Source organism: Canis lupus, chromosome 34 (genome assembly GCF_048164855.1).
Source record: "Canis lupus baileyi chromosome 34, mCanLup2.hap1, whole genome shotgun sequence".
NCBI classification, from domain to species: Eukaryota; Metazoa; Chordata; class Mammalia; order Carnivora; family Canidae; genus Canis; species Canis lupus.
The window spans coordinates 12,776,998-12,803,123 of NC_132871.1; the positions used below are offsets into that span (position 1 = coordinate 12,776,998).

The following is a 26,126-nucleotide window of genomic DNA, read 5'->3' on the forward strand; positions in this document are numbered from 1 at the left end:
GGGCCCGACCGCGGCGGCCGGCGAGCCAGGCGGGCGCCGCGGGGGAACGGCGGAGCCGCGGCCGCTCTCGGGAACCTGCGCCGCCGCGGCCGCTTATTGTCTCTCCCCTTCCACCCGGGGGCAAACAGGAAGCGCGCCGGCTGCCCGCGCGACGGACGGGCATGCGGGCCAATGAGCGCGGCCGACCGGGAGCGCGGCGGCGAATGGGCGCGGAGAAGAGAGGCGGGACTTCCGGGCGGGCTGTCACCCTCTTCCCCCCTTTTGGGCTGGAGGCTCCACCTTTTGTGTTTCCCGCACAGTCAATCAAAATAGGAAAAAAAAATCCCCGGACCGCTCCGGCCGTGTCCGCCGCCGCTTCCCGCATCCTCTCCCGCCGCCGCCGCCTTCGCTCCTCACCATGTGTAAGGCGGCGGGGAGCCCCGCCTGAGGTGCCCTAAACACACTATGACCGGTACGTAGAGCCGAGAGCAGCCCTTGCCGCCGCCGCCGCCGACCACAGCCAGCCCTTGCCGCCGCCGGCTCCCGGCCCGTGTGCGCGACGAGTGTCCGTGAGAGGCAGAGCCGCACTCCCCCGCCGCCTCCCTGCCCTCCCGGCCAGCCAGCGTGCCCCCCGCAGCCCCAGCAGCGCCGTGTCCCCGCCGGGCCCCGGGGCGGGCGGCCGGGCCCGCCGGGAGCGCATCCCCCCGCGTGCGGGCGCGGGCGGCGGGCGGGCGCGTGTGAGTGACTGACGGTGCGAGAGGAGCGAGCGCGAGTGAGAGCGAGCGGCGCGGAGGGAAAGGGGAGGAGAGGAGAGGAGAGGGGGCAGGGGCAGCGCGGGGAGGAGGAGGAGGAGGGAAAGAGGAGGAGGAGGAGGGTTACAGGCAGCGGCGGGCGGGGGCAGCCGCGGGAGGGGAGGAGGGAGCCGCCGCCGCCGCCGCCGGGGGGCGGGTGGGGGAGGGGAAGGGGACGCGGCCCGGGCTTTCCGAGTAATTCCGCCGCGGCCCGCGGGCCCCCTCCCTCTCCTCCACCCGCCTTCCTCCCCACCCCCACCCCCCCCCGCGCTGTGCCTGCAGCTCCCGAAAAGCCCGTGAAACAAGAGGAAATGGCTGCCTTGGACGTGGACAGCGGCGGCGGCGGCGGCAGCGGCGGCGGCCACGGCGAGTATCTGCAGCAGCAGCAGCAGCAGCAGCAGCAGCACGGAAACGGCGCGGCGGCGGCGGCGGCGGCGGCGGCGGCGGCCCAGGTGAGGAGCGGCTGAGCCCCGGCCCGGCTCCCCCCAGCGCCGCTTTCTCCTCCCCTCGCCTCTCCCCTCCCTCCGCGCCTCGCTCTCTCTCTCCTCCCCTCCCCCCGCCCCGGGAGCTGCCCGCCCGAGGCGCCAACGCTCCGACCCCGCCCGCGCTCCCCCGCCCGCCGCCTTTTTGTGAGCGTGTGTGTGTGTGTGTGTGTGAGTGTGTGCGCGCGAGTGTGAGCGTGTGCGCCCTCCCGGGGGTGGGTTCCGGGCGGAAGGTGGGGGCCCGGCGCGCAGCCCGCCGCCCGCCTTCCCTCCCGCGGACGGCGGAGCCGGTGTGCGTGCGAGCGGGAGGACGCGAGCCCGAGCCGAGGAGGAGGAGGAGGAGGAGGAGGAGGAGGAGGAGAGCGCGGGCTGGCGCTGGCCCGGGCTCAGCCTGCGAGGACCCAGGCGCACTTCCTGTGCGAGCGGCGGCCCGGCCCTAACCGCCACCCCCTCCCCCTGTCTCCCTCTCTGAACCCGCCCATCGGGGGTAGGACACTCAGCCGTCACCGCTCGCCCTGCTGGCCGCTACCTGCAGCAAGATAGGGCCGCCATCGCCGGGCGACGACGAGGAGGAGGCGGCTGCCGCAGCCGGGGCCCCCGCCGCCGCCGCCGCCGCCGGAGCGGTAAGTCTCGCGCGCGCGGCCCGCCCCCGCCGAGGCCCTGCGCCCGCCATCCCGGGCCTGCCCGGCCTCCCGCCCGGCCTCCCGCCCGCCGGGCCTCCCCGGGCCCGCGCCTTCCGCGGTGCGGCCGGGGCGCCCTCTCGGGCTCCTTGGCGTGCCCGAGCGGATCGGAGGCCGGCCCAGGCTTTCTCTAGATTGTCACTGCGGCGCCTCGATCCGAATTCACTACAAAATGAAGTCAGAGAGGGCGGGGGTAGAGGACTCCAAAATGGATGTTTGAGCAATTCATATCAGTGCCGAAAAACTCCTTCGCTGCACACTACAAAATTTTCAAGCACAGCCCTATCGGCCATAGATAGTATCAACTACAGAAGGCAGTGTCTTTAGTTCCTAGTATTTTTTTGAACCTGGGGCTTTTCCTGCTGGAACTTAACTAGATCTTAAGTGATTTAAGGCGTAAATTGCTAAAAAAGACCCCTCCCCCCCAAAAAAATAAAAAACCTCAAAACGCGGGGGAGGCATGAAGGTTTATTCTTTGGAGATTACCCTTTTGTAATGCAGCAGTGAACACTGTGAGTGGTTTTTTGGGGGGCCATTCGAAGTTGTTGGATTTTAGTTTTTGCAGACGACTTAAATTTGCGGGAATTCTTCGTAAGTGGAGTAAGTGAAACCTACATTCATTTAGCGACCGTTGAAATTGGTGAAGTTATTACTCAGATGGTACTTTGGTTTTTGAAATTGAATATGAAATACTAGCGTTGGAAACAAAAGTACATGGAAGGAATTGTGTTTACCTGCCTGTTAACGTCTACTGCCCTTACAGTTGAATTTGGTTGGCAAAGCTGTATTTTCATTTTTATTACGATTACTGGTCTGGTAAGATGTGGTGGGAATTCTGTTTGTAGTGTTTTTAGTTTGTCTGGGGGCAGGAAAGAGGACCTGGTCAGTGTGTTGTAGGAGGGCTTAATACGAATTAACTGGACCCAATTTTTAAGACTGTTAATTGTGAATTTTATCTGTTTGAATTGTGTTAAACGTGTAGATGTGTTCACATTAAAATAACAAAAAGCTCTCTCAGTCATTCTTGGTTTCTTTTGAGGTGGATTATAGAAATTGATTTATGGAGTACTATTTTGATTGGTCACTGTAGACAAAAAAGTCTGATATTTGGCATAGTCTGCAGGAAATTCTTAGTATGTCTAGGCACTAAAAGTGAAGCTACTGTTAAGCTGTATTGTTAAATACTGTATTTGTAACTTTAGTGCTTCAAACTATACTGTAGAGGGATGTGAATAGTTTTAATGTCTTAAAAGTGTTTTAGGTTTTGTGCTTTCTTAAGCTGATTAAAATGTAAAAGCATAAAATTATGTTTGTGAGAGGCATTGTTACTTTTAGACAAACTTAGGGGTTGATAAGCCTTTTTTATGAATTATCCCTCTAGCCCCACAGTGCCAAAACAAATTGACTGTTTATCTTAAAAAAACAAAAAACCAAAAACCACTGCACAAGTAAAATTACAAAGCAGATTGCTTCTACTTGTCTTTTACAATATTTTCAATTAGAACAAAAAATTTCTTGTAACTGCCATTTACCAAGTTTATATAGCTCACTGATGGGGGAGGGGGAGAGATGAAGGAGGAAGTTATGGGTGAAAAATATGTACATGTACTTGTATGTGTGAATCTCAGCCCTGGGAATAGAACACTGTCTCTGGTGTTCTATTCCTTATCCTACTGGGGTCATACACTTGTACGGAGGTTGTTTCCATGCCTCTTCAACTCCTCCTCTCGGCTACCAAATCTCTACTGACATCACATTTCCCGCCAGATGAACATGAACTAGAATCAGTAGGAGCACTTTTTTCTTTGTATGTTTGGTACGCATGCATAAAATTTTTCACTGAGTAGAATCAGTAAGACTGGCTTGAATATGTTTGCCTTAGCAAGTGGGAAAATTAGTTTTCCAGTTTAAAAATGAATTTCAGACATGTACATCTCAGAAAATGGAAGAGAATTTAAGTAATTTTTATGGGCATTTTTTTCTATTTAAAAAATGTGCTTAGATAATATTACTGTAATCACTCAAAATTACTGGGAATCATGAGAGGTCTGTAGAGAGCTTTCTTGTAGCTGGGATTTTTAAAAAATTTATTTTGCAATAATTTTATATTTATAGAAAAGTTGCAAAGATAGAACTGAGAGTTACCTTATACCCTTCACCCAGCTTCCCCTAATGGTCGCGTAACCATGGTCCTTTTGTCAAAACTAAGAAACTGACAGTAATACTGTATTTTTAACTAAACTACAGGCTTTATTCTCATTTCACTTTTTTCCCCCACTAATGCCCATTTTCTGTTCCAGGATCTAATCCCAGGGTACCATATTTGCATATATGTTATCGTTGAGTTTAAAATCAAGTAGAAATATACACATAAAAATCAACTTTATGCTCTTTTAGTTTGGTATTTTAATAGTAGGAGGGCATTGAAAAGCCAGTCAGCTGCACTGAAGATTTAAGTATTTTGAATTTAGAATATGTTATAATATGATGTGGGTTCTTTCTGGATCCTGGCCAAGAATGGTTATCCTCAGTACAATGCTGAATAGCTCTAATCATAAGCCATTCTCACCTATAATGTCCCACAGCATGGACTCCCAAAGTTGGTTTGATGGTAGGGCTCTTTTTTGTACTGCATTATTAGAAGTTGTATAGTTAATTTTAGTAATAAATCAGGAAATATAAGACGTAGACTTTTATGCAATATTCGTTTGTCCAATCTATATTGATGTGAATTTCTGGATTATTAATTTGTTTATTTTATTTGTACTTTAAATTGTGATCAGTTAATTGGATAATTGTTTTTATTTACTTGAAATTGGTTTCAGTTCTTCAGTGTTCCTTGAAGATTTTAAGAAACTTGAGTATTTGCCTGAGAGTAGTTCTTAGTTTGTTTCCATCTTAGCTTCACACTTATTTTTGTTTCCAGTAACACTCTGCTCTTGCCTGTTTCTGGCTTTCAAAAAGCTATTTGTGGGAACTAAGAAGTTAATAATCCTTTCCAAATGCTATGCAATAAGTAGTATGAATTTTTCTTCTTTTCCTTTACACAGGTATTATCTGAGAAGATAGCCTTCCCCCCCCCCCCCCCCCCCCCCCCCCCCCCCCCCGTCAACTGCCCCTCCCCCCCCCTCCATTTTTATGCCTGGTTGCACTGGAGAATGCCCTTGTAATGAATTGCTATAGCAACGTCCCAGGGCTACTCCTGGTTTTGGTCCTTTTTACCATGTGATTATATGTTTATGTACAGAGGGAGACTTAAGGGTACCTTTAGTTACAACTTTTAACGATAATGCCATCTTTCATATCAGGTGGTTTTTTGTTGTCTATTAAGAATATTAGAGTTACTGAGACAGACACTGGTAGATTTTGCTTGAGGGTTATCTTAAACCTAAACCAAATACTAGTTATTGCTTGGGTTTATGTGTTTTTTATATCTCTCTTCTTTTGTTTCTGTAGTGTTTCCAATAGCCTACCATCAAACATTTTTACAACTCTTCTTTGGTCTGAGACGATTTTCTAATTCATCTCTCTTAGTGGTATGCTGCTAATGAAATTTCTCTTACAAATGAATGGGCTTTGTAAAGGTTTTTGTATTTTGGAAATTTGGGAGCCTTATTGTAGAATTATGGAGATAAGTAGGTTTAAAATTGGTATAGAGTTTTCCATAGAAGACTCAATATCTCAAGGCCAGTTTTATTGATTAGTTCTATCATTTTCTTTGTAATGATTCTAAAGTAAATAATTTTAACTGTTCATTTAATAAGTATGGATCTTTATGTCAGGAATTATACTAAGCGTTCTAATCATCCTCTGTCCTCATAATCTTTACTAATCACAATGGTACCTTAGGATTGTATAGTCCTTTTTTTTTTTTTTAGATTTTATTTCTTCATGAGAGAGAGACACACACACACAGAGGCAGACACATAGGTAGAGGGAGAAGCAGGCTCCATGTGGGGAGCCTGATGTGGGACTCAATCCCAGGACCCCAGGATCACGACCTGAGCCAAAGGCAGGTGCTAAACCCCTGAGCCACCCAGGTGCCTTTGTATAGTGCTTTATAATTTGTAAAGCGTAACACTTTCTTTTGGTTCTTATGACCCTGTAAGGTAATAATTTTCACATTTTTAACATAAGAAAATTGAATTCTGCTCTAAATCACACACAATTCCAGGGTTCTAGCTGGGACTGAAAGTCCGTTCTGAGTTCTTTCTTTTCTAGTGCAATATCCTCCCCTCCCCCCAGCGTGTAATGGTAGCTTAAAAATCATGAAAGTCTGATAGCTTTCTGACTCAGAGTTTTCTCTCCAATTCCATTGAAAATTTAATACTTAGTAAATTTTTAAACCTGTAAGTTTATTTCATTAAAAAGATCCTTTTTGCTTCCTGTCTTTTTTGCTTAAATTATTTGTTGCTGTTTTTCTGCCCTCTGGGTTTGTGCTTCAAAAGTATTTCTTGTATATGCATTTTACCTTAGGTTTATTAAAAAAAAAAAAAAAGTTCAAATACATCATACTGTCTTAGGTGTGGGGATTTCCCTTCCATTAATGGCCTACATTGTTAGGAAAAGTGGTACCATAGTTTATTTTTATTTAACTTCTGGAGATGGGGTCCTTGGGTAGAACTTACTCAGATTTGTCATTTGAGTAGCTGTATTTATTTTCAAGGAATTTCTTTACTAAAAAGCTGTTCACTGATGGTTGAATATCTTGTAAAGAAATACTTCAGATACCATAAATTTAACTTTTCTTTAAGAATGAAAAGCAAGAGAATGCCAGTATTAGAAAATAATCTGTACCTGAGATACTTCATTCTTTGGTATAAGTTGAATACTGTCAATCGAGTGCTAGTCAGGAAAAAATTCATCAGCCAGTTCTCCAGAGGTAAATACCAACCTTATTAGGAAAATAAAGATTGGGTTTTAGACATTATACTTTAGTGTAGATTTCAGTATAAAGTATAGATGTAAATATTTTTAGATTATTTAAAATGCCAAGAGACTGAAATGAAACATGAGTCTTTACTCAGATATTGGATAAGATAACAGGCTTGTAATTCTTATACCAGATAAAAGTTGAAGAATGACATGCAGCTTTAATGACTGGTCTTCATTTTAGTAATTTAAATGTTAGTATTTGAAAGATGATGATTTTAGTGCGAGCCTACACATTTGTACGGAGTCCCACAGTTTATCTGTCTTTAGTCTCTTCCGCCTTTCTTTCAGTCTCCTTCACTGGGCCATAGTTTATCTTTATAAAACACAGACCTGATTGCACCACTCACTTGCTTAAAAACCTTTTATAGCTTTCATTTACTATCTGTAGGATAAAGTCCAAACTCCTTAGCAGGATCTACAAAGCCATTAACTACAGTCCTTGATAAAAATGTCTAGTCTTGTTGCCCATTACTTTTCTCTATGAATATGAGCCTTTTCTGGATGGTCTATTGAACTCCAAACTACACATTCTTTAGTTTCTTTTTGTCTGTGACTATTGGTTTTATACCTTTATTAGTGCCTCGATCTCTATTTCCTAGCCGTCTATGGTAAAATAAATTTTATTCTAAGATTACTTTAAAATATCTGTGTGAAAAAATTTTTTTTTTCTCTTTTCAATCTTCTACGTTCCCAAAAAGCATTCTCTTCACATAGTAGTAGCATGTATGTGTATGTCTGCTTGGATAAATTGAGAACCATTTGAAACAGAGATTGTGTATTTCATGAGCTTACTTATATGCTTGTTTCAACTTGGCAAATATGCTCAAATGTCTTGAATCATTAAACTGTGGTTCATCCATTGAAATTAATGGTTTTCAACTATGCATCTGCATGAAAATTAGGTAGTCCATTTAACTCTTAAAATCTTTTGGTTCTCTAATATTTGTATTAAATTTTGTGGAGTGGCTCATATTGAGAGAACAGTGTATGTCTTAACTTTTTTATATGGTCATATACTTTGAGAATATGATGAGACCCTAGGTTATTCCTCTGCCCCCCCCCCCCCCCCCCATTGCACTTTCTCAGAAAGTTGCTGTGTTAATTTAGAGGATTCACACAGATCTCTTGAAGCCCAGGTGTGGGTCCTAGGTTGAGAATGCTGGGCTAGATATGCTTATGTTTTAATTGTCTAGTGATACACAGCGTCACAGAAAATTATATATTGATCTAGAAGGAAGTGGCATAGGAATGGCTTTATTTTGAGGATGAGTAATTCATATAGGGTCTCATTCCCCATACCTTTACTCTTGGGCTTAGTGAGAGACAAGCTTGGTATAGAATTAAAGGCCAGGCTTCTGGGGTTAGTTAGACTTGGCCTGGTTTTAAATCCTGTCTTGACCATTTGAAACCTGTGTGATTTTGTTTCTCAGTTTTTTCATTTGTGAAATGAGGATAGTGATAACACCTACCTTATAGGATTGTTGTGAGGAGTAGATGGTACAATCTTATGAATCACTATCATAGTACTTGGCGTTAAAAGGATGGTTCCAATGTGTACATTACTTTATTCCCCTAAAAAATTTTACTCTTTAACATTGTTTTCTGCTTTCCTGTGTTGGTGTTTTTCCAGTGTTGCCTAATCCATAAAATACGAGGATGATAACTGAGAATTTGGTCATGTCACAGAATGCACATTGTATATGTCTATCATTTTACTGAAAAGCCAGAGAAGTAGGTAAAACCATAGTCTGTATCCACCAGCTTTTAGGTTCTAGAAAAACCTTTCAGATGGAATGACTTTACCGTGTGGCCACAGGACAATAATATTTCCTCGTTAAAAATTTTTAAGGTCTCAAAAATAAATAAAAAAATTTTAAGATCTTTTTTTTTTTTTGGGGGGGGGGGGAGTTCATGGGAAGAGTAAAGAATTTGATGGCCTGCTAGTGAAATAGCCCTACTCAAAGGTTTGCCCTGGAGGATGATAATACATGCCATAAATGAGTGGCTTTAATAGTTTGACTTAAGGTTTATAGCAATAATACACAAATCTTAACTTTTCTAACTTAGATGACTTGATAATATTGTATTAGTTATGTTTCTTTTTTGTACACTAATATAATGTACATAATTTAGTGATGTATATATTTTAGTAGGTTATATGTTTCTTGAACTCTTCAGTGTTTGAGGTAATGTTTGGTTTGAGCTGTCCCTAATCTTTTCTAGCCACTGTACTTTCATTGATTTAATTGTATGGATCAGGGATCGATCATAGCTGAGGAATTAGAAGACCAGTTTGTAAAACATAGAATACTCTGAAATCTTTTTTCTGCTCAGATAGCATGGGTTATCTTTGCAGTAACTAACAAAATTGAAAATAATGATTTTTGTAGTTTATATAGCACTGTTTCAGTATTTGAAGTCTACTGTTATTAAGAGAACTTAATGTTATTAAAAGAACTTTTAATTTCAGATAGTAAGATTTCTGTCAGTTTTTAGATTTTTTTTTTGAGGACTGGTTTAAGTATGCCACAAATATATATCACATAACAACATTTTTTTGTTTTCTTTATCCAGACAGGTGATTTGGCTTCTGCACAGTTAGGAGGAGCACCAAACCGATGGGAGGTTTTGTCAGCCACACCTACAACTATAAAAGATGAAGCTGGTAATCTAGTACAGATTCCAAGTGCTGCTACTTCGAGTGGGCAGTATGTCCTTCCCCTTCAGAATTTGCAGAATCAGCAAATATTTTCAGTTGCACCAGGATCAGATTCATCAAATGGTACAGTGTCCAATGTTCAATATCAAGTAATACCACAGATTCAGTCAACAGATGGTCAGCAGGTTCAGATCGGTTTCACAGGCTCTTCAGATAATGGGGGAATAAATCAAGAAAGTGGCCAAATTCAGATCATTCCTGGCTCTAATCAAACCTTGCTTGCCTCTGGAACACCTCCTGCTAATATCCAGAATCTCATACCACAGACTGGTCAAGTCCAGGTTCAGGGAGTTGCAATTGGTGGTTCATCTTTTCCTGGCCAAACCCAAGTAGTTGCTAATGTGCCTCTTGGTCTGCCAGGAAATATTACCTTTGTACCAATCAATAGTGTCGATCTAGATTCTTTGGGACTCTCGGGCAGTTCTCAGACAATGACTGCAGGCATTAATGCCGATGGACATTTGATAAACACAGGACAAGCTATGGATAGTTCAGACAATTCAGAAAGGACTGGTGAGCGGGTTTCTCCTGATATTAATGAAACTAATACTGATACAGATTTATTTGTGCCAACATCTTCTTCATCACAGTTGCCTGTTACTATAGATAGTACAGGCATATTACAACAGAACACAAATAGCTTGACTACTTCTAGTGGGCAAGTCCATTCTTCAGATCTTCAGGGAAATTATATCCAGTCGCCTGTTTCTGAAGAGACACAGGCTCAGAATATTCAGGTTTCTACAGCACAGCCTGTTGTACAACATCTACAACTTCCAGAGTCTCAGCAGCCAACCAGTCAAGCCCAAATTGTGCAAGGTATTACACCACAGACAATCCATGGTGTGCAAGCCAGTGGTCAAAATATATCACAACAGGCTTTGCAAAATCTTCAGTTGCAGCTGAATCCTGGAACCTTTTTAATTCAGGCACAGACAGTGACCCCTTCTGGACAGATAACTTGGCAAACATTTCAAGTACAAGGGGTCCAGAACTTGCAGAATTTGCAAATACAGAATACTGCTGCCCAACAAATAACTTTGACGCCTGTTCAGACACTCACGCTTGGTCAAGTTGCAGCAGGCGGAGCCTTGACTTCAACTCCAGTTAGTCTAAGCACTGGTCAGTTGCCAAATCTACAGACAGTAACAGTAAACTCTATAGATTCTACTGGTATACAGCTACACCCAGGAGAGAATGCTGACAGTCCTGCAGGTGAGTCTTAAGTCCTGTCATGCCATAGATAAGTTAAGTGATATTGTTAACAAATAGGGATGTTTTTTGCTTTAAGGTGTTTTCAGTATCTGGCTATCTTTAAAGGTGAGGATACATTTCCCTATGTTTGAATGAAAAGTAGACATTACAGTGTCTTCCAGATTGTTCTTCATTGAAAATTTTGAAGTCAAGGATTCATTTCTCCTTTATGCCATAAATTATGTTTGTAGTTTTTTCTTAATTTTATATCTGTTTTCACATCTGATTGATATTGTCTAGCAGTACAAAATTTTTATTTGTCAGGTAAGGTGTCTTGGTTGTGCTTCTTACGATGGGAGTTAAATATTTTTGCATTATATTTGTTGGGGAGTCAGAATGGCACGGTAAAAACATGGCACGGGGAGCCAAGACTGTTTATGTTGTTTCACCTACTAGCTAGCTGTGTGATTGTGGCCAGGTTACCTTTTCTCTTGCAAACTCAGTTTTCTCATTATGTAAAATGGGGTTATTGAACTAGTTAACTATATCTAGGGTACCTTCCAGACTTAAAATTCTTTGATTCTGTGATAGTTTATTCTTCCAAGTGTGTAGTGAGCATTAAATTTAACTCTGCTAGATGTGTTGTTACTGATAGTATGGATAGAAATTTCAGAAGTCTACTCTTTGAATGGTAGGAGAAACTAAATAATACAGTTTTAAAAGAGATGATGTCATCATTACCTTGATGTTCATTTAGATAACATGTTATTGAATGTTTTGTTGTGCACTAAATCCTTAGTTTTACATTCCTCCTTTTTATTTGTGTTCATGTGGTGACTGTACTACTGATATAACCTTCCACTGAATCAGATTCCAAACTCTTAACATTAGCACAGTTGAATTTAATTTATTGAAATAATTCCTTCACCATAGAGATTATACCTTTTCTTTAGAGAAATTTGTCATCTATACTTAGAAAAATAGAAATTGTTCTAAAGCCTCAGATCTGTACTTGGCGAACCTTTAATTGCATTTGAGCCTTTTGAAGCCACGGCATAGAGCACCCAACATCAAAACATGGTCTGTGGACTCTTGGGGGATCCCTGAGACCCTCTCAGAGGTCCTTGATGTTAAACTACTTTTCTTAATCCTAAAGTTATTCATTGTGTTGACATTTTCACTGATGGTGGCTAAAAATGCCTTGTGTCTTAGCAAAAATGAAATGTAGTACCAAACTGTATAACTAGTTGTTGTATTCTTCATGACTGTGTACTTGCAGTTAAAGAAAAATGGCATTTTCACTAAAGAATGACCTTGATGAACCAGTCAAAATAGTTATTTTTACTAAATCTCGACGCTTGAGTGCTGCATGTCCTTTTTTAAAAAATAGCTTTACTGAAATATAATTTGCATACCATAAGATTCACTCTTTAAAGTATATAATTCAGTGGTTTTTTTTATATAGTCACGGACTTGTACAGCTATCACCACTATCTAATTTTAGAATGTTTTCATCACCCCACAAAAAAAACCCTGCCCATCAGCAGTCGGTCCTCATTTCCTCCCCTTAGCCCCTGGCAACCACTAATCTCCTTTCTGTCTCTGGGTTTGCATGTTCTGGATTTGCCTGTTACTTCATATCAGTGGAATAATACATTCTGCGGGGTCTTTTTTTTTTGTCTAGTATAATATTTTCAAGGTTGATCTGTATTATAGTCTGTCAGTATTTTATTTCTTTTTTTGTGGCTGAATAATATGCTATAGTATGGATAGACCACATTTTATTCATTTACATGTTAAGGGACTGTGTTTCTACTTTTTGGCTATTGTGAATAATGCTGTGTGATCATTTGTGGACAGTTCTTGTGTGAATATGTCTTTCTTTCTTTGGGGTATATACTAAGGAGTGGAATTGCTGGGTTGTATGGTAACTGTGTTTCATGTTTTGAGGGACTGCCAAACTTTCTAAAGAGACTACACCATTGAGTGTTCGAATTTCTCTACATCCCTACCAACACTTGTAATTGTCTTTTTGATTATAGTTATTCTAATGGGTGTGAAGTGGTATCTCATTGTATTTTTGATTTACTGTTCTTGCTGCTTGTCTTTGTAATATTCATCATGACAAAATGGGAAGTATGCTTTAATAAAAGCATTTCTGCTGCATACCATAATCAGATGATTGTCCTAAAAAAATTTTTTTTTTGGATTGTGCAGTTGTAGGAGTTGCAAGGTGAACTATATGCTATTTTCATGAAAGACTCTTATTACTTGAACAACTGACAAACTATAGTTATTGAGAGATTCATGTACTTAAGTGCAAATATTTTATTTTTTTTAGTGCAAATATTTTCTAAAAAAAAAAAAAAATTGAATCTATCACTTAAAGGAAAAAAGCCTGACAGTATTTGCTACCAATGATAAAATTTGGGTTTTCCAGTGAAAATTAAAATTTTGGAAAACTTAAAACTACTGCTATGCACTTGAGAGCTTTTAATAATTAAATAGTTTTCTGATGAGAGGATAGTGATACTAATAAATAGGATTTGGGGGGATACTATATTATAAAGAAATGTGTCAACATTTAGAAGATCTGTATGATAACTCAGTGAACCAGTATTATCAAATATCAGTTCATATAACAAAATCATGTAGGGGTAAAAAGATCCATCCAGAGTTTGAGATAGACCAATAACAGGTGTGTGGAAATTTATCAATGTGGTTTCAGATTTTACACTGCAACTGACCTATTAGAAACTGCCACTTGTCACGGTTGGAGTGGTATAAAAAAATACCCATATTTGGCTGAAGGCAATCAAATTAATCCTTCATTTCCAGGAATATAGCTCTGTAAGACTAGATATTCATCCTATGCTTCATCCCAAACCACATGCTGCCAACAATGCAGAAACAAAATAAGAGACTCTACTTGTTTTCTTTTAACCTAGACATTTTTAAAGAGATTGGCAAAAATGTAAAACGTTATCTCTCTTCTTATTAAGCTTTTGTTTATATTTTTGGAAAATAATAGTTTTTCATAAAATGTTAATTTGTGTTAGCATGCAATGGATTTATTATTTTTAAAGAAAACAAAATTACGGTTTCTCTAATTTTTAATATGGCAAATAGTAAAATATATAATCTACATGAACAAAAGCTTTTGGAGACCCCTCAGTAGTACTTGAGAGTTTAGAAGGAGTTCTGAGACCAAAAAGGTTGAGAATACTGATAGAATGACAGACTTCTGAAGATACAGCTAATATTTTTAGAAACTAGTTTTTAAAGCTTGAACAAAATTAAGGTTGTGGAGAGAGCTATACGTGTTAAAAAAATCCTTAGGAGATTTATTTATGATTTGGTAGATTTATGAATTAGATTGTTACAAAGCACCAAATACTTCAGTACAGTGATTTATTTCTAAAATACTATCAAAATAGCAACATTGTATGAATTAGATACAAAATAGACTTTTTATTTTTTTAAAATTTTACTTTACAAATTTAACTTTGTTTTGTTTTTTAGAGAGAGAGGGAGTGGCGCATAGGGAGAGGGAGAATCTTAAGCAGGCTCTGCAAGTCGGGGCTCGATCTCATGACCCTGAGATCATGACCTGCATCGAATTTAAGAGTCCAACACTTAACCCACTGTGCCATCCAGGTGCCCCTAACGTGGACTTTTAAAAAATGTTTATTGAATGGTGGCAAGAAAGGGTAAAATAATGAAGCACTCCAGAAGGCCCTTAAGTATGAATTTTGTCCCAATTTTAAAGGAATAAGGAGAAAATTTGAGAAAATAGAAGTTAATGAGAATGAGAATAGAATGAGAATAAATGCTGCCTTAGTACACAATAGCATATTTAGCAATGAAATCCAGGAAATTTTAATTTGGGGAATATTTGGTAATAGGAAAACTGCCTCTTGGGTGTACTGTCTTTTGAATTGGCAAGAAGCAAGATAAATTACTCTAGGACGTGTTTTACCAGGAAATAAGAATAATTTTTTTTTGTTGGAGCATTGTATGCCCACAGGAAATGCTTAAAACTTTTACTACATCATTGGTTTGAATTTTTGTGTTTGATAAGTATGGAAACGATGCAACAATTGTCATAATAAATGAGAAGACACAGATTTTTTACTGGGACACTGGCGTTTCTTTGACTTTTTGTTTTCCTTAAGCTCCCCTTTAACAAAAATGACCTCTGCTTCGGCCTGTTTAAGGCAGTGAGTCTGAGTCTGGATCTCTCCTGGTGATGGGTATGGTTAGTGCCTCTTATCCCTCAGAAACCAGACCCCCATTTTCCTTGGAAGCCCATTCACTGCTTATAATTTTGTTTCTTTTTTAGTGAGAAATGTATGCTGTTTTGGAGTACTGATTTTGAAGTTTTACTTTGTCTACCATTGCTTTGTATTTGAAAATGGGTGGGAAGAGACAAAGTATGGATTTATGAATCTTCCCAAAGATTTTCTAGTCAGAAAATTTCAGAAAATTTCCCCAAAGTTCAAACCAAGACTTAGTCTCTCAAATTTTAATCTTCTTCCAGATTTTGTCTTTTTAGAAGTACAAATTTATTCTTTAAGACTGGGTTTATTATTTATTTATTAATGAATGAACGAATGAATGGGCATATTTAGGGCACCTGGGTGGCTCAGGGGTTGAGCATCTGCCTTTGGCTCTGGCGGTGACCCCGGGGGTCCTGGGATCGAGTCCCACATTGGGCTCCCTGCAGGGGGCCTGCTTCTCCTTCTGCCTATGTCTCTGCCTCTCTCTGTCTCTCTCACCAATCAGTAAATAAAATCTTAAAAAAAAAAAAAAGACTTGGTATATTTAAAATTTGGTCGGGTGTTTGAGGTAGGAAGAAAGGCTTATGGAAATCATTACTTCTTTAGGGCAAAAAACCTCGTTTGGAATTTCCCATTACCTTTGGAAAACTACATAGTTGTAGACTAATTGGTAGCTGTGCTTTTTAAAATTAAGAGAATGGAAGCATTACAAAAAGCTGGATTTTAAAAACCTTTATAGTTCCAAGTATTTAAGGACAAAAAGGAGAGAGATGTGTCAGCTACTGTTTAGGTGTTTTTAGATATATCATCTAATGTAATTCTCTCTTGGAATAATCCTGTTACTATTCTAATGTTTGGGTAGGGAAGGAAACTGGCCCAAGGCTTTTGCAATCAGCCTTTGGGGTTTTGGGGTTTTGTTTTTTGGTTGTTGTTTTTCTGTACCATGCTGATTTGGAGTTCTGTTTAATTTACATCAATATGGCTTTTTTTTGTTTGTTTTTTTTTTCATTTTTTAGAGAAAGATACTGGTCTTAGGTATTTTTTTCATGGTAAGTCGAGGGAATGTATTGTGGAACATTTTTATTGGAGATTCTAACAAAATAAAGGTAATGGATTTTGGTTTTGTCTAAGGAATCACATGTTAGAACTGGCTGATTATAGGAATGTACATATATTGCTAAAAGGCCAAACCTGCTGCTTGAAGAGTAGAGTGTATGGTGGAAATACAGTCTTTTTAGAGCTAAAGAAAGAATGGGAGAAAAGGAATGACATGACGGTGATCTGTGATGATTTAAAGTAATCTTTTAGCCTTCTTATACAAATAGAGGACCAACCTAGCTATTGTTGGATGTAGACCTTAAAGTTTTATTATTAAACATAATTTGAGGACCTTTTATTTAGGTATAAATAGGTAATTTAGGTATTTTATTTAGGGTATTGTACAGTATACCATACTTTGTTCTAATTCTAAACTCTTCATTTGGGAATCCGTACACTGTATATGTATGCCATAGTCTTTGACTAAATTTTGGAAACGCCTAAATTTTTATTTCAGAGTTTGGGAAAATCATTCATATTCTGATTTCTCCAACCATAGTTTTTTGTTCATTCCATTCTAGTGTTACCATAATTATGTACTTTATGAAAGTTTGCTTTATCTGCTTATAAAATAATACATGTTTGGTATGGAGAATAAAAATCTGGAAATTTTAATGTAGAAAGTGGAAATCTCTAATCTCAGGAATAAACTTGGTGTCATATATGCTTTTTTTTTGATTTTTTTTTTAAAGGTTTTATTTATTTATTCATGAGAGACACAGAGAGAGAGAGAGAGAGAGGCAGAGACACAGGCAGAGAGAGAAGGAGGCTCCACACAGGGAGCCTGATGTGGGACTCTATCCCGGATCATGGGATATGATGGGATATCCAGGATCATGCCCTGGGGCAAAGGCAGGCGCCAAACCGCGGAGCCACCCAGGGATCCCTCATATATGCTTTTTAATATAATTCTATTGTCTATTTATTTCTTTACCTGCTTAATTTTTAGTTAGATATATTTTTTAATAGGAGGAACATACCTGCTGAGTACTTAGGTCTGGAATTATATCTTATTTAATTATTTATTAAAAAGGTAAAAGTAACCCCACATGAGGAAGAGCCAAGGATCAGATTCACTGCTTAAAATGAAGCTGAAGTAGGGCTCCTTTTTTGTTAAAGGGGAGCTTAAAAAAACAAGAGTGATGTTGCTCTCTGCTACTCCAAGGTATGGCTTAAATGAAGCTGTACAGTTACAGAAACGAGAAGAGGACCCAAGAAAATAGGACAGGAACACAGTCTGTGATCAGCATCTGAACCGATCTGAACCACTGAACTGTTAGCTCAGTGTCTGGGTTTGTGGTATCTCCAGTATTTTCTTTAAAGCCATTGCAAGACCTGGGTCTGTGCTGGGGCCAGAGAGACTTAGTGGAAGTACTTGCAGAAATTCCAGACATGGAGATGTGATACAGAGAGAAAAATTTTACTCAGGATAAGCCTGAAAACCAAAATTCCAAAATACATGATAAATGCAGAATCTATGACAGATAGCTAATAAAATCAACAATTTCAAAATGAATTTATGTCATATTAAAGAAAGAACAATCTATTGAAGAGTTTAATTTAAAATTAGTATGTTTTTGTAATTATCAATGAGATAAATGTAGCACTTTTAGAAAAGAAGTTGTGAAACAAGGGTAGATATGTAAAAGAAACAATCAGAAATCCTAGAAATGAGAAACGTTTCATTGCTTCTAAAACACACCTTGTTGAACATTTGAATATTTCTGAAGTTGGAGTACATCTTATGATCTATGGCATGTCAGTGTTTAACTGACAATATGCTCTTTCTTTTTTACTGGTAGTGGTGTGTCTTGTCAACATTGTCTTTAGATGAAATAGAGAAATTTGTGGAGGGGTTGGGAGTCAGAGGAAATAGGACAACTTTTAGGCTAGACCTACAAAAAGAGTAAGTCAATAGTAATACACTAAGGAATTTCCCCAAAATACAGCATAGAGATAATGAGCAGTTAAGAGACTTGAAAAGATTGAGAGCCACCAGTGTAGGAATTTTATAGAGAATGGAGTGAATGCCAGGAGAAGTAGTATTTGTTGAGATAATGGTTGAGAATTTTCTTGTGTAGAAATACAGTCTGCAGATGAAAATTTTACTTCAAATATTAAGATTTTTAATCTTAAAGATTAAATCTTTTTTTTTTAAATCAAAATAAGACAAAAATAAGTCACCCCTGACTTATACTAAAGTTATGGAGAAAGGTAAATTTGGCAGGAAGGAAAGATTATTTACAAAGAAATCACAGACCTACAAATTTGTCATCAGCCACACAGATCCCAAAAGTTGGCGTATTATCTTTACAGTACCAACAAAAAATAACCAGCAGCCAAGAATTCTATATGCAGTTAAACTTCTACTGGAGATAGGATGTAATGAAGACATTTTAAATATTCAGGGCCTGAGAGTTTACTATTCAAAGACCCTTATTAAACTAACTACTGAAGGATTAAGTGGAAATACAGTTTCAGAGGAACTACGTGGGGAAATGAGGAAATAATAGTGATCACAGAAGTGGCTAAAAAATTAACAGTTTAACTGACAATAAAGTACTTGTAACATTAAAAGTTATAGGAAATTTTAAAAGTACATAAAAGTTCATTATACTATGTATAATGAACCTTAATGTAATCACCTTCCAGCTTCAACATTTATCAGTATTCTTTCCTGCTTGTTTCCTCGATTTCTGCCACTTAAAATTTTATTCTTGCTGGAATATTTTATTTATTTATTTTTAAAGATTGTATTTATTTTTTATAGAGTGTGTGCTTGCAGGGAGAGGGGCAGAGGGGGAGGGAGAGGGAAAGGGAGAGGATCTCAAGCAGAGTCCTTGCTGAGTATGGCACCTGCTATGGGATTGGAGCCCATGGCCCTGAGATCAACTGACAGCCACACAGGTGTCCCTGTTTTGGGGTATTTTATTTTATTTTATTTTTTATTTTATTTTATTTATTTTTATTATTATTTTTTTATTTTGGAGTATTTTAAAGTAAAATTTCAGAATTGTATAATTTTGCCCAAAAATACTGATGGAGTGCTCAATGTGTGGTCTGGGAGTTCCTGGTACCCTTTTAATGGGGGTCTGTGAGATCAAAGCTATTTTTATCATAATACTAAGGTGTTATTTGCCTTTTTTATTCTTCACATGCAGTATACAATGGAGTTTCACGATGTGTGGCAACAAAACAGATTGAATGCAGAAGCTGATGGGAGGATCTAGTTGTTTCCCAATAAGCTAGATATTAAAGAGATTTGTGAAAACTTCATACTGTTTTTACTAACTTTTTTGAAAATCTATTTTCCATCAAAGTGTTGTTAACATTTAATGAGTTTATTTTATTTTATTTTTTATTTTGTTTTATTTTTTTAAAGATTTTATTTATTTATTCATAGAGACAGAGAGAGAGGCAGAGACACAGGCAGAGGGAGAAGCAGGCATCATACAGAGAGCCTGACGTGGGACTCGATCCAGGGTCTCCAGGATCACACCCTGGGCTGCAAGCGGCGCTAAACCGCTGCGCCACTGGGGCTGCCCTTAAAATTATTACATGCAGCTTTAAAATTTTTCTCCATTTTGATTCTTAATACGGCAATATGGATATATATATATTTATATATTTACTTACATAAATAAAGGGCCTTTGAGGTCCTCAAATTTTTAAACAAGCTTTCCTGTTTTTTATAGAAAACGTAATTTACATGCAGTAAAATTCATCCTTTTTAATGCATAATTCTGCACATGTTGATAACTCACACACTTATGTAATCGCCATTGTACTCATGGTATAGTGTCATTTCATCGCTCCTACCAGTTTCCATGTGTCACTTCATAGCCATTCCTCTCTCCCTGTCCTATGTATAACTCACACAAAAGTTCCTTGACATCTTCCTCAGTAATTTTTAAGTTAAAGTGATAACTGCTCTAATGAATAAGGATTTTTAAAAATAAAAGCACAGTACCATTATTTACTATATTCTAAATTTCTAGTAGTTTTGTAATATTACCTAGCATCTTCACAATGTTTAGTTTTCCCCAATTGATTAAAAAGAGTCTTTTTAATAGTTGAAGGGGATTAAGAGGTAACAGACTTCCAGTTATAAAATAAGTAAGCCACAGATATGAAAGTACAGCATAGGGAGTATATAAAAAGTAATATTGTAATAACATATGGTGTAAGATCCATTTATTGTGATGAGCATTGAATAATGTGTAGAATTGTCAAATCAATATTCTGTACACCTGAAACTACTGTAAGAATGTTTGTCAATTATACTCAGTAATAAAAAAACCTTTAAAGGCCTTTTTAGCATTTGTTCATTAGGATTCAAACACAGATAGTATAGTTTGTTGGTTGATGTGCCTCCAACTCTGCCTCTCAACTAATGGTTTTAGCAGCTTTTCATTGTCATTTGTATTCATTACTTCATTAAGGTTTGTAAAATAATGATTTTTCTAATTTTCTGAATCCTTTTGTGTTACAGCTTTGATTGTCCCATAAAAAACTTTACCTCATTAGCTATTTGGTTACTCACAAGTACAGTTTGTACAAGAAAGGCAGGATAAATTATTAAATTCATTCCTTTTATTTATGTTTTTGGAGTGAGTTGGTGTCCTAACTTCTATCAGAGATTCTCTTTTTTTTTTTGGAATATCATTATGATGAACTCATATTTTATCATTTGTGTTTTTTTTTTTTTTAAAGATTTTATTTATTTATTTATTCATGATAGACAACAGAGAGAGAGGCAGAGACACAGGCAGAGGGAGAAGCAGGCTCCATTCACCGGGAGCCTGACGTGGGATTCGATCCCGGGTCTCCAGGATCGCGCCCCGGGTCGAAGGCAGGTGCCAAACCGCTGCGCCACCCAGGGATCCCCCTTATTTGTGTTTTAATACATAGCTGTTATTTTTGGTAGTTACTGTTTATATTGAAAAAGAAATGGAATGCTAATCATGAAAACAAAGGAATTCAGGTATGGGTAAAGGTCCTTTCATTTTTAGGATCATCTTTATAGAGAATAGGGTTTTTTTGTTTTTAAAGATTTTATTTATATTTGAGACAGAGACAGGGACAGCGAGAGAGAGCACAAGTGTGGAGGAGAGGGAGAAACAAACTCCCCACTGAGCAAGGAGCCCAACATGGGGCTTGATCCCAGGACCCAATCATGAACCGAGTCAAAGGCAGATGCTTAACTGACTGAGCCACCCAGGTGCCCCTATAGAGAATAGTTTTACATTTTTTTGCAGAAATTTAAATTTTGGTGTAAGTTACTATTAAGAGAATAAAAATGCAATTTTTAACTTATAAATTGGGACCAGAGGTAGGAAATTGTCAATCCAATAGAAAATTATCAGTCCAAAAGAAAATAAAAAAGAAGAAATGTAGCAAAGAAAAAGAGTCCTAGATACAGAAATTCAGGACAGCTCTGAAAAGGAAACAGGAAAAAACATACTACTAATACCACAGCTAGTAAAATTGGTAAATTATTTGCTAGTATTCTGCTATATATAATCTTCTAGTCTTTATGTATATATTATATACTATAAAGTGTTTTGATAAAATTGGAGTTCTATACATAACAGCCTTGTAACTTTTTTTTTCAAACAATGTATTGTGTGTGTTTTCCCACAGTAGTTCCCTACATGATTATTTGGTTTCATTACTAAGTGCTTTTGTATGGATGTTCCATGATTTAACTGATCCTCTGTTGTCACGTGTTTAGGTTTCGTGCTTTCGGTGATACATAGATCTACAATGTATTATTTATAATCTAAGAATAACTTTATTAAAGCTATTCTCTAAAATACTTGGGTCATTTTAGTGGTTCTTGGGATAGTTTTTGTATCCAACTTTATTTTATGAGTGTATTTGATGTGTGATGCTTTTCTTAAATCTCCTAAATTCTTCTCTGATGAATAGTAACATTCTCCCAGCAACCTAGATGAGAGCAGTTTATCATCATTCATTCAGTCAACAGATCTTTGAGGGTGTGCTAAAGTATTCCAGGTAGTGTTTTTTAGGTTCTTTGCAACAGTAAAGAGACAAAGTCCTCACTCTCATGAATTTTGTGTTTTAGTGGATGAAGACGAATAGCAAACAGTAATTTTAGATAATTAATGTTATGAAGAAAATAAAGTATGTTTTTGGAATAGTTAGAGAGCATGGAAAAAGCTCATTCTGAGCTTTGAAGGATGGTGGTTATTTTAGGTAGGATGGTTAGGAAATACGTCCTTATCAGGAAATGGAATTGAAGTACAGATCTGAACATTAAGAAAGGAGACTGTCATTGAGATCTAGGGGAAAGAGTATTTCTGCAAGAAGGAATGAAGATAGTTGGAGTTCAGTGAATGAAAGGTATTGGAAGATGAGATTGGAAGTAGACAGGGGCCAGATGATATAGGCCATGGTAAGCTTTTTGGGTTTTTATTTATCTCTTTTTTTAAAAGATTTTATTAATTTAAGATTTATTTATTCCAGAGGGAGCTAGCTGTAGGGAGGGGCAGAGGGAAAGAGAGTCCCAAGCCGACTCCACTATAAGCACGGGCTCGATCTCACGATCCTGATGAGATCATAACCTGAACTGAAACCGGAGTCAGATGCTCAATTGATTGTGCTGCCCAGGTGCCCCTTAAAGATTTTATTTTTAAGTTCTCTCTACTACACCCAATGTGGGGTTCAGATTTACTACTTTGAGATCATGAGTCCCATGTTCTATCAACTGAGCCAGCCAGGCACCCCATTTATCTTTTTAATAGGAAAACATTGGAGGATTTTTGAGTATGGAATTTTATGGATATCATTTATGTTTTGAAAAGATCTCTCTGGCAGAGATCCCTGTGGCAAATGGGGATGGGGTGAGTGGGAGTTGGAGTGGCAGAAGTCAGCAGGAAGCTAGTGCAATAATCTAGGCAAAAGAAGATACTGTACTGAATTTGGCTAGGCTACTAATAAAGTCTGGGGAAGCATGGAGTAAAGGGAGGATTAGGACTTCTGTTTTGGCTTTGTTAAATATAAAATGCTTATTAGATACTCAGGTGGATAATTTAGGTAAAGAGTTGGATACTATGTTGGGCTAGAGGTAAAATTTTGGGAGTCATTAATGTAGATAGGATAGGATGAAATCTTATTTGATTGCTTGGTAAGCTTTCACAGGGAACTTTTAAAAAAATGCCAACAACTTTTGTTCACCTTTCTCCCAATTCTAATTTAATTGCCTTGTGTGAGGTTTAGGAAAGATCTATTTTAAAAGTCCCCAAGTGATTTTGAAGTGCAGTTGGGTTGAGAATTAATAATGTAGTAGAGGAAAGAATATAGCTAGAGAAGGGATTGGAATATAATGTCATTCTGAGCTCTGAATTATTTTTCTAGATTTTTCAAATATACTATCACAGAATCAAAGGTAACTGGACATACGAGGAGATGAGACAGAAAGACAAATAAGATTTGTTGGAACTCTAGATGATAGAATTCTCAAACATAGACTACACAAACTGTTTACTATGGTCTAGGAGATTAAAGCCAAGCTTGAGCACTTTTTAACAGCGATGGAGACTGTAACAAAAATGACTTAGCAGATTTGAAAAGAACCAGATAGAAATTCAGTAACTGTATCTTAAAACAGCCAAAATTCAGGGAAATCTTTGGAGCTGAATCCCATGCATTTCAGCATTAAGGGGGCAAGAATTAGAGGAGGTGCCAGCAAAGGAAATAGAAGTAACTTCCAGGAGAGAGTGATATCCAGGAAGCCAAGTGAATAAACTGCTTAAGAATGGAGGAGAGAGTTCTTAATATTGCATATTGTGGAGCGTATATGAGAAGTAAGAGAAAAGGGATTCTGGTTGTTGGTGACAAGAGATTTCAGTGGAGGACTGGTGAGGAAGGCCCAAATAGAATGACTGAAAAGGAGATTAAGGGAAGAGGAAGTAGTGATAGTAATTACAGACTAATATTTTAAAGGTTTTTTTGTTAAAGAGGAATTTTGAAATAGATGGTAGCTGGAGGTGGACTTGAGGTTGAGATGTTCATGTGAATGTCTCAATAAAGAGTGAGACACTGATGATGCATAAAGAAGGTATAATAGAGGAAAAGATTTTTTACAAAATTTTTATTTATTCATGAGAGAGAGAGAGAAGCAGAGGGAGAAGCAAGCTCCATGCAGGGAGCCCGATGTGGGACTCGATCCCGGGACTACGGGATCCCACCCTGAGCTGAAGGCAGACACTCAACTGCTGAGCCACCCAGACACCCCCCTAGAGGAAAATTTTTAAGAGGGCAAGCCAGATGAAGTATAGGACATGGATATAGATAGGGGTTGGCCACTGATAAAAGTAGGGATAATCATATTTTAACATGAAGGGCATAAGACAGAACTTTGTTGGTTGGAGCATAAGGTAATTCTTGTTGTATTACTTCTAATTTTCTTTCGTAATAAAACAAGCTGAGGTGGGTGAGGAGGTTAGGTGATAGAAATTTAAGAAGGAAGAAGATATGAAATGGTCATCTCAGTTGGAAAGTAAAATGACTGATGAAATATGGAGTTGCAGGGTTCATTGGGTACCCACCTAATAATTAGCACTTTGTGTGTTTTTCTCCAGGACCTTTAGCAGCTTGGATGTTGGTTCAGGGTTAACTCTTCTGTTTCCTTGTAGAAAGTTCTAAGTCCTTTTGGTTTTATCTCTGCCATATTTTTGTGATCTATTCTTTCTCTCCGTTCTCATATTGTTAGTCTGGCTTTTACTGTTCTAGGCTATTTATAACATTTAATCTTTTTTCTGTGCTTCAGTCTTTCCCCAATGCATATAAAATTCTTTTTAAAAAATGTATTTCTTGAATAAGCAATATCTGCATAAGGCACAAATTCAGAAAGTATAAAAGGATAATTATTAAAAAGTTGGTTTCCTTCCCTCCTTAATCCTCCAGTTCCCTACCCTAGAGGCAGCCATCATTACCAGTTCTAAATTTATTATTGAAGTATAGATAAAACCATTTTTTTCCAATGTATGGAATATCTCTAGTGGAAGGATACATGTACAAGCATTAACATACCTATATTTTCTCTGCCATTCTTGGAATTGTACCATGCTTTTGCATTTGAAATTTTTATGTTGAATCTCTTAATATTATAGGTATAAAGCTCTTAAATTCTTACCAATGGCAGCAACAGTATTCTTTTGAACAAATATCTTGTCATTTATTTAATAAGATCCTTATTGATGGGTATTTATTTTCAATCATACTTCAACCAGTACTGCTGTGAATATCCTTATACACGTGATTCTTTTTACCCTTAGAGAAAGTATATATATCTGAAATCTGAAAGATCTATATCTAGAAGCAAAATTCCTGGATTAGAGATTACAGTATATGGATTTCAAATTTTGGAAGATACTTAAAATTGTTTTAATATATGCTTTACATCAGTTCTCTTTCCTAAACACAGGTCATACTGTTGCTTTCCTTAAAATCTTCACTGACTTTTCTCTTGCCTTTATTTTTTTTATTTCAACCGTATTGAGGTATAATTGATCATGTAGATTGTACTCTATTGCCTTTATTTTATTTTTTTAGTATTTTATTTTTTTTTAGAATTTTTAAAGATTTAAAAAATTTATTTAATCATGAGAAACAAAGGCAGAGAGAGAAGCAGGCTCCCTCTTGGGGAGCCTGATGGTGGAACTCGATCCTAGAACCCCAAGATCACACTCTGAGCCAAAGACAGATGCTCAACCACTGAGCCACCCAGGTGCCCCTCCATTGCCTTTAAATTGAAGTCTGTTGAGTTCACAGATACTTAGAGATTTCCTGCTGTGCCAGATACTGGGGATACAAAGATACACTTAAAGTTGTTAATAATCTAACAGATTGGACCAGGGTTTCTCAATTTCTACATCATTGATACTTTGGGCCTGATGATTGTTGTGGGAGTCTTCTGTAGATTTTGGGATGTTAAGTAACAT

At 38.4% G+C, this 26,126-nt stretch overlaps 1 protein-coding gene across 1 annotated transcript in view; it reads left to right on the forward strand.

Moving 5' to 3' along the window:
- The first annotated feature begins 223 nt into the window (after nucleotides 1–223).
- SP3 (Sp3 transcription factor) overlaps nucleotides 224–26,126 on the forward strand; it is a 54,892-nt gene continuing 28,989 nt past the window's right edge. Inside the window, exons 1-4 of the mRNA XM_072811377.1 lie at nucleotides 224–451; nucleotides 1,053–1,222; nucleotides 1,744–1,875; nucleotides 9,442–10,801. Coding sequence (XP_072667478.1) covers nucleotides 445–451; nucleotides 1,053–1,222; nucleotides 1,744–1,875; nucleotides 9,442–10,801 — 1,669 coding nt within the window. The 5' untranslated portion in view covers nucleotides 224–444. The remainder of the gene's footprint in view (nucleotides 452–1,052; nucleotides 1,223–1,743; nucleotides 1,876–9,441; nucleotides 10,802–26,126) is intronic.